The sequence below is a fragment of the Crotalus tigris genome, unplaced genomic scaffold (genome assembly GCF_016545835.1).
Source record: "Crotalus tigris isolate CLP2741 ecotype Arizona unplaced genomic scaffold, ASM1654583v1 scf7180000024303.721469, whole genome shotgun sequence".
In the NCBI taxonomy this organism is placed as follows: Eukaryota; Metazoa; Chordata; class Lepidosauria; order Squamata; family Viperidae; genus Crotalus; species Crotalus tigris.
Genome location: NW_024100475.1, coordinates 283,904 through 293,079, shown reverse-complemented (window position 1 = coordinate 293,079; position 9,176 = coordinate 283,904). Strand labels below are relative to the sequence as shown.

Below are 9,176 nucleotides of genomic sequence, written 5' to 3'. Positions count from 1 at the left end.
CTGTCGTCCCCTCCTTCTCTTGCCCTCGATCTTTGTTCTGTTTATAATGTTCTGTTTATAAGGGCTCAAATTGTTAAATTCATACTATTTGTCTGGAGGAGAGGAAATGGTTCCACGAAGAATACAGTTTTACTACATCTCTACCTTTGGGATCCCACAGACGTGCTGCAAGGAGAGATGGTTGCCTTGCCTCCAAATGACTGTTTCTTGCCTGGGAATGTTGTAGCTTGACGCACCTGCACTTCCCACGGGGCTTCCTTGGATTCAGCCAAACAAGAGGCAAAATACCCTCCATTCACTCCCCTTTACTCAGTGAAGGCTGGCAGCAGCTTCCTCCCTTTGCAACAACCCCCGTCCTCCTCGGGTTCCGCCCCAAGAGAGCCGCCCAAAGTTGGTTGTAAGATACACCGTTGCCTAAACACACCAACCAACAAGGCTTCTCATTGCAGGTTGGCCGGTTTTGGCAAAGTCTTCTCTCCGCCCTGCCCAGAAAGCTAGCCTGAAATAGCTGACCTTGGAGAAGGAGGGAGGGAGGGAGGGGCGCGTCCCAGCCAGTTTATGAATGAAATTCCAGAGGGCCGGGCGGGGCTTCTTACGCCGGAGCATCTGGGTGTACACCTAAGAGGAGCTTGGGGGGGAAGGAGAGCGCGCAAGACGCCCTGGTTGTTATTCTGATCACGGGCGCCTCTGATTCACAGCCTGGGAGCCGGTCATGAATAGAAGCGGAGACTTTTGACGTCAGAGGGGAGATTTATCAGCAGACCCAAAGGGCGAAGGATAGTCAGAGCTGCGGGCTGCCCGCCATCCGCCAGCCTCGGTAGTCAGCATGCTCGCCCGGGAAGGACGCGCGGGTTGCGCCCCAGACTGAACCAGCGGGGCGCGGAGAAGCAAGCCGGACCCGAGGTTGTCCGACGACTCGCAGCCCCAGGTAAAAAAAAAAAAAAAAAGAGGCTGTCGCAAGCGGGGCCCCCCCTGCCCCTCCAGACCCGAAGGGGCACCAGTCGCCCCGGAGCCACTAGTTTGGCATCCCTGCAAAAGCGCAACCGGGTGGAGAGGCATTCCCCCTGCGCGCCCTTGCCCGGTCCGGTCCTTTGGCTAGTGGGTCGAGGGGGAGAGTGCGGGGCAGAGGGGAAGGCTGGCGTTGTATCTGCCCCACCAGCAGCAGCAGCAGCCCAGCCCAAGTCTCACCCCCCACCCCACCCCACCCCAGAGGTTTTCTCCGCCCGTCTGTGGGGTCTCGCGCGAGCCTCCTAGTCCCGGGCCGTCCCACTCTCAGGAAAGAAGGGGGAAAACCAGCAGGAGACTTCTGGGCTATTTCGGATTGCGTGGAAGGGGGGGGAGGGGAGGGGAGGGGGCGGTAAAGACCCTGAAACAGGGGGACGCGGGTCCTTATCGGCCCGGACGGAGAAACAGCAGCGCGTCTCCTTCCCAGCGGCGCGGAGGGCGGGTGGCTTGTCAGGGCAGGCAACCTGGTTTGATCTGGGTTTGTTGCAGCAGCCGAGATTCTGGCGGCTTAGGAGACGGCCGCCGCAGTTGTGGAGCAGACGCGGCGCTTCCCCTGCCCTGGATAGGAAGGGAGGAGAGCCGGTGCTTCGTTTATAGCGACCTCCAACCGCCGCTGGGCCGCTATAACCGTCGTGAGGACAGGCTTTGAGGCTCCCTCCGGCCCCCGGGAAGCCCCAGCTTTAGAGCCAAGAAACGGAACCCGGGATTCAAAGCTCCGAACTCGTGAGAAAGCGAGCCACGAGAGCCGGGCCATTGCGGGATGCTTGGTCTCCCCTTTGGCTGCAGCTAAAAAACGGAGGGGCTGATGATGTCACCGCCTCCGCATCCTGCGGGGGAGGGGAAATGCCTGCCCCCCCACTCTCCACAAGTGTTGCACTCGACTAGATAGCCCATCCTCCTCGGCGGCGGACCTGTAGCGATCCAACACTTCTGGGGAGCGGGAAGGGGGGGAAGCCTAGGGAGAAAGGAAGAGGGAAAGGAGGTGAAGTTGTCCACAGGGCAACATTTACCTTCTGCTGAAAGAAAAGGGAGCGGATCAAATTGTAAAAAAAAAAAAAAAAAAAGTGGGGGCTCGTTAAGGACCCCCAACCCAACCCACCCCGCCCCACACCCCAGGACCTGGAAGGCAAAAGATCCAAAGGAAGAGAAGGGGCTGAAGGGCAGGGGGGTTGGACAAAATAACAGAATTGGAAGGGATCTTGGAGGTCATCTAGTCCAACCCCCCGCCCGCTCAAGCAAGAGCCGGCTTCGGCCAGCCATCGCGGGCGATTTCGGAGGGGAACCGTCGCGAGGACGAGGTGCAGAGAGCCGGGAGATGGCCGGGGCGTTTAGGCTCCTTCCTTCCTTCCTTCCTTCCTTCCTTCCTTCCTTCCTTCCTTCCTTCCTTCCTTCCTTCCTTCCTTCCTTCCTTCCTTCCCTCCCTCCCCCCTCCCTCCCTCCCTCCCTTCCTTCCTTCCTTCCTTTCTTCCTCCCTCCCTTCCTCCCTCCCTTCCTTCCTTCCTCCCTTCCTTCCTCCCTCGCTGACTCTCCCGGCCTTCTTCCTCCCGCAGCCGCAGCGATGTTCCCCATCCCGGCCGCCGCCATGGAGGAGCAGTTCCGCCAGCAGCAGCAGCAGCAACAGCAGCAGCAGCGGCTCCTGGTGCTCTTCAACGCCTCTTCGTGGCCCCTGGCCAGCCTCTGGCCGCCCACCCACCTCGCCGCCGCCGCCGCCGCGGGCAGCCCCGCCGTCGCCCTGGCTCCGGGCGCCACGGCCAGCGCGGGCGGGGCGGGGTCCGGGCCGGCCGGCGGAGAGGCGGCGGGCTCGGTCAGCCCCTGGGACATCGCGCTGTGCGCCGCCGGGACGCTGATGGCCGGCGAGAACGCGCTGGTGCTGGCCGTGCTCGTCTACGGGCCGGGCCTGCGGGCGCCGCCCTTCCTGCTCATCGGCAGCCTGGCGCTGGCGGACCTGCTGGCCGGGCTGGGGCTGGTGGTCAACTTCGGCGTGCAGTACCTGCTGCAGCCGCCCAGCGAGGCGGCCCGGCTGAGCGCGGCCGGGCTGCTGCTGGCCGCCTTCTCGGCCTCGGTCTGCAGCCTGCTGGCCATCACCGTGGACCGCTACCTGTCGCTCTCCAACGCGCTCACCTACCACTCGGAGCGCGCGCGGACCTTCACCGCCGCCGCGCTGCTCCTGCTCTGGCTGGCCTGCCTGGCCGTCGGGCTCCTGCCGCTGCTGGGCTGGAACTGCCTGCGCCGGCCGGGCGCCTGCAGCGTCCTGCGGCCGGTCACCCGGGACAACGCCGCCGTGCTGGCCGTGGCCTTCCTGCTCCTCTTCGCCCTGATGCTGCAGCTCTACGGGCAGATCTGCCGCATCGCCTGCCGGCACGCCCAGCAGATCGCCGTCCAGCACCAGTTCGTGGCCAGCGCGCAGGCCACCTCCACGCGCAAGGGGCTCTCCACGCTCTCGCTCGTCCTGGGCACCTTCGCCCTCTGCTGGGTGCCCTTTGCCGTCTACTCCCTGGTGGCCGACGCCTCCTACCCGCAGGTCTACACCTACTCCTTGGCCCTGCCGGCCGCCTGCCACTCGCTCCTCAACCCCGTGGTTTACGCCTTCCGCAACCCCGAGATCCAGAAGTCTCTGTGGCTGGTTTGCTGCGCCTGCATCCCGGCCGGCTTCTCCTCCCGACCCAGGACGTCCAGCGACGTGTAGAGGCGGGCGGGGCCGGAGGCAGCTGGACACCAACGCCCCCCCCCCCCACCCCGCCACCGTCGCCACCCCGGTTTACGTCTGGATTCTCGGCTTCCCCATCCCCCCCCCCCCGCGCAGGAGAAAGGAACGGAAACCCGGCGCAGAAACGCGCCACAGCCAACTTTCTGGGGAACGAAACCCGAGGTGGAGGGAAAGTCAGTTCCAGAGGGTTATTTTCTTATATCCGACTTTGGCTTGGGGCTCCCTGCAAAGGGAGGGGGCGGCAATTTGGCCAAAGCGCCGTCCCGACGGATTCGGTGGAGGGTAATTGCAAAATGTGGGGTCTTTGACCTTAAGACCTTTTCTGGATTCATTCTACAGTCCCTTCGCGTTTAGTGTAAAGCCTGGATCTCAGGAAGGGGTGGGGAGGGGGAGGAGGGTCCCGAATGGATTTCGATTTTGTTTTTTAAATGATATTTTATTGGCGGGGGCGGGTCTTTAACAGGTCCTGTGAGAGGAGCCTTCGGGATGGGGAATCGAGGGGGAGGAAGGCAATAGAGGAGGTGGGAGCGGGATGGGCGGTGGGGTTTTGCCCCTCTTTCAAATAAGCACGGTTTTAGGGGCTGGGCTATGTGTGGTTTGTGGGCGGAAATGAGGTTCAAGCAGCCGATCATCTGCATTTTGACGAGCTCGAATGTGAGAGTTTAAATGCAAACGCCACCGCGGACTCCTTTGCACGGACTATCACCGTGGGAAAAGCGTAGGCCGTTTGTCAGGGACGTCCCATTTATATATATATATATATAAATATATATATTATTCCAATCAGATTTTTTTCTCTGCTATGCAATATCCAAACAACCGTTGAAAAAACACAACACACACACACACACACACACACACACACACACACACATACGAACACACACACGAACACACACATACGCACGCAGCCCACACGCAAGACACGCGGTGACGACCGACCAAGCGAGTCGTGATGGGTTGACTCGAGCCAGCCAAAATGGCTTCTCGCCACCCCAGTTCAGCACCTCCAGCGTCGGACAGCTCCCCGGACGCAGCCGGCCTTCCAAGGCGCCCCGGAGACCCCCCCAGCCGAGGAGGTTTTCGTGGGGGGGGGGACGAGATGGAGGTGTCTTGCGCATGTCAGGTAGAACGCGTGACAGACAGACAGGAAACCTTCCCGTCCTTCAGTATTGCCTGTTTAATCTCCACCCCTCAAGAAGGTTGTGTGATTCGTGGGCTGGGGAAAGGTGTGTTGAGGGAGTCTTCCCCCCCCCCCCATTTCCAGCAGTGCAACCCAGTGAGCGGATCTACAGGCCTAAAAGCACTTTAAAGTCTGACTGTGTGTGACTAAGGCAACCCCCTTTGTACTTGAAGGTGATTCTTGAAGTAAGGAGCGGGGGGCGGGCAAAGTAGGCTGACTTACAATGAAAGCAAAAGGGAGAATGCGGGAACCACAGGTAGCAGATGTGATTTTTCGACTATTCTGCCCATCCTTCCCCTTTTGCTGTTCTGATTCAAGGGAAATCAACTCCCCTTTTAAACGGTCCATTTTATTAAGTCCCAGCTTTATTAAGCAGACCACCCTGCAGGGACCTTCAACTTAGCCAGCATGTTCTGTCAATATAAATGTTATGTGCGTAAGACATCTGAAGAGCATCTTTTGCTCAAGTCTACTTTCTCTGGGATATGAAACTAGCAAATTGCCCCTTGTCTTTGGTTTTATTTTGATTAAGGAAAAGGATGCACTGCGGCTGCTGGGCGGCTGAGGGAGAAAGGTTAATGGCTCAAGGAAAAAGCTGACCTTTCACGCTTTCAAAACCTAAGCTTAAAGTGAACTGAGCATGCTCAGTAGCGGTGGAGTGCTTCTATGTGGGTTGTGGAAAGGAGGGGTGGGGGCCCTGCTAAAAAAGAACATGTGGATGGGATGTCCTACGGAAGCATCCTTGCTGAAGGGGGCCATCTTTTCTTCGCTACCACCAAACTGTCTTGGATTTGTTGAATTCATCTGTTGGATTTATATCTCAACTTTTGCGGCCTTGTAGGGGGCAGCCAGGGAGGCTGAGCGGAGGTAGGACGCCTGTAACATGAGGCACAATAGCCCATGTGCAACACCACAGACACAGCGGCTCATTCTCCCCCCTCCCTCCTAGGAAACACTACCCTAGCTCAAAGTCAAGCACTTTTCCTTCACCTCTTGCTCTCCAAAAGCGTTGGACCACAATTCCCATCAGGTCTAGCCAGCGCTGAGGTTAGAAGAGTTGTAGCCCAACACCTGTAGAAGGCGCCCAGTTTGAAAAGCTAAGGGTTATCCCCCCTCCTCCCAAAAGTAAAGAAACAGCAAGCGGAAGTTGAATTCTATCGTAGAGGCAGACCTTTATTGCTTTATCTTGTGTGTGTGTGTGTGTGTGTGTGTGTGGTTGTGTGTGTGTGTATTTTTTGAAAGGAGGTCTATTTTGCATATGTCAGTGATCCACCCACCCATACAGTGGGGTTCAAAAGCCGACCAGCTTCCCTTCCCTTTCTCTTCCTTGTCACTCTCCTCTCCCAGTTTGCCAGGCATCTCTTGAGCATTTTGAGAGGTGACTATCCCAAATATCTGGAGAGGAAGAGAAAGCTGTCACATCATTTGCATACAAGCATACCACCTTACGGGAAGTTGGAGAGGAGAGGGACACGACCTTAACGAATCCCTCAAGAGGTCCAGACTTCTGAAAAGTCTGGGTGGAAGAATGTTACTACCCATTGTATCCTGGAGAGGCCAAGCTGCAGGCAAGCTAATGCACCCTCTCCCCCCCTCCCCCGCTTCAGTGCTCCTTGTTGAAGGGAGACATGCACCTGGATTTGCCAAAGGGAATCAGAAATGACCCACTTGCTAGCTACCATTCCATGCGGGTTCACCCGAGCCCTTGCAATGCACTTTATGGACTATTGGGGTGGGGTGGGGCGAGGGGAGAGTGAGAGGAAAGACACAAGAAATCAATGCTCTTCATTGCACTGCAATTCTATGGTGTATATTATTATACCTTCGTTTGTTGAGAGTAAATTATTTTTATTACTGCACATACAATGTTTGTGACTTGTCCAGGAATACTTAAAAGTTATTTTGACAAATAAAATTGAAAAAGAGAGATTAAAGTCTGGGGCATTGTCCCCAAAACGTGCCAAAAGGATGTTTGCTTGTTGTCTCTTTTCGATATGCACTCTCGCTGGTGGCAAAAGTCGTGGTTGTGTTCAGATGTAAAGACCTTGGTGCTCTCTGAGCTTGGTTGTTTTCTCACAGATGTTTCATTGCCCAACTAGGTAACCTCATCAGGAGAACTGGTGAGGTTACCTAGTTGGGTAATGAAATGGCTGCTTGAAAACCACCCAGCTCAGAGAGCACCAAGGACCCCACAGTTCAACCTTGAGCTACAAGTATTCTCTTCTTTTCTGTTTGGACAACATGCTGCTCAACCAACTAGCCAACCACATTTTTAGTTTGGCATGCTATGGTGACCGAGGAAATGGAATTATTAGCTGCATCGTGTAAAGTTGGCCTTGGGTATTGAGATGTTGCTATTTGACCACTATTTCAGACTTGCTTCCTGTTCTAAAAGCTGGCACAGGATCTGATCTATGCACCAGGGGTCCTCAACCCCTGAGCCACAGACCAGTACCGGTCCGTGGCCTGTTAGGAACTGGGCCACACAGCTGGAGGTGAGCTAACCATCCAAGAAAGCAGAATTTTTGAGACAATACCTGTTTCAAGAGATCTGCTTCCTTGGGTGGTTAGCTGAGGTGGGTCCTTACAGAAACCGTGCATATATGGGATCTAGGTTGTGTTCTCCATCTCTCCCCCCCTCCTGGTCCTTGGAAAAATGGTCTTCCACAAAGCTGGTCCCTGGTGCAAAAAAAGGCTGGGAACCTCTGCTATACACAATCAGTCTAACCTCCCCAGAGATGTGCAACAGTCCAGCTTATACAATGTATGCCAAAAAAAAGTCCAGGGATTCAGTCAGCGGTGGGATTCAGCTGGTTCTCTCCACTTTGGCAGAATCGGTAGCTAATTTTTTTGTTGCCCAGGTCCAGAATGGACTTCTGGAAGCGGCATCCACACAGAGAACCGGTTGTTCTCATATTTGAATCCCACCACTGGATTCAGTCATGTGGTCACAACTCATCTCTTGACCTTCTTTGCCACCCCCCCACTGATGCCTTGAACCTCAGAATGTTCCAAGATCAAAAGAGCCATTCTTGGCATTGAATAAAACAGACATTTCCATCTGTTTCACTCCAAGTACTAGTTCAGACTCATTAGTTTTGTCCGAACCTCTGAACAAAATGGGCCAGTCTTGAGCAGTTTATCCCATACAATCTTTTTTTCCCCTTCATAAGATGTTCTAGATATTGCTTGGTAAGCTGGGATCGAGTTCTTTGCCAAAATAGATTTGCTTCCATTCCTGGCGCTTCTAGCTGAAACTGGAAAAAAAGGATGAGGAGCTTAAGGGGAAGTGTTGCCATAGCAGATGGTGGAGAACCTCTTTGGGATCTGTTGCACTGGAGACATGATTATGACTCACCAACAGCTGTTGGACCATGCCTGCTGGAGATCGTTGCTCCAAGTGTCAACCGTCCTCCTCCGTCATCTAAGAAAGGCTTCCGGCCCTTTGCTTTTGCCAAGGGTATACTTTACTGAAGGGTAGGTGGTTATAGAAGTAGCATAAGCTGGATCTGAGGTTTTCCCATGCAAACAATATAAAGAAAAAAATCCCTTCCCCCCACCAACCATCCCCCAGTTATCTGCAAATGTCCACTCAGGTGCTTGTACAGGTGAAACTCAAAAAATTAGAATATCGTGCAAAAGTTCATTTATTTCAGTAATGCAACTTAAAAGAAGAAACTAATATATGAGATAGACTCATTACATGCAAAGCAAGATGGTTCAAGCCGTGATTTGTCATAATTGTGATGATTATGGCTTACAGCTCATGAAAACCCCAAATCCACAATCTCAGAAAATTAGAATATTACATGCAATCAATAAAACAAGGATTGTACATAGAACAATATCGGACCTCTGAAAAGTATAAGCATGCTCAGTATTTGGTATGGGCCCCTTTTGCAGCAATTACTGCCTCAATGCGGCGTGGCATGGAAGCTATCAGCCTGTGGCACTGCTGAGGTGTTATGGAAGACCAGGATGCTTCAATAGCGGCCTTCAGCTCTTCTGCATTGTTCGGTCTCATGTCTCTCATCTTTCTCTTGGCAATGCCCCGTAGATTCTCTATGGGGTTCAGGTCAGGCGAGTTTGCTGGCCAATCAAGCACAGGAACCCTTTGCAGGTGTTATGGCTTAATTAGCTGATTAGAGTGGGACACTTTGAGCCTAGAATATTGAACCTTTATACAATATTCTAATTTTCTGAGATTGTGGATTTGGGGTTTTCATGAGCTGTAAGCCATAATCATCACAATTATGACAAATCACGGCTTGAACTATCTTG

General features: G+C 54.3%; 1 protein-coding gene across 1 annotated transcript; it reads left to right on the top strand.

Moving 5' to 3' along the window:
* Window positions 1-594: 594 nt before the first annotated feature.
* LOC120299624 (G-protein coupled receptor 12-like) lies at window positions 595-3,691 on the top strand. The gene is made up of 2 exons (XM_039324607.1): window positions 595-928; window positions 2,556-3,691. The coding sequence occupies exon 2, from the start codon at window positions 2,564-2,566 to the stop codon at window positions 3,689-3,691; it is 1,128 nt and encodes a 375-aa protein (XP_039180541.1). The 5' UTR covers window positions 595-928; window positions 2,556-2,563.
* The last annotated feature ends 5,485 nt before the right edge of the window (window positions 3,692-9,176 follow it).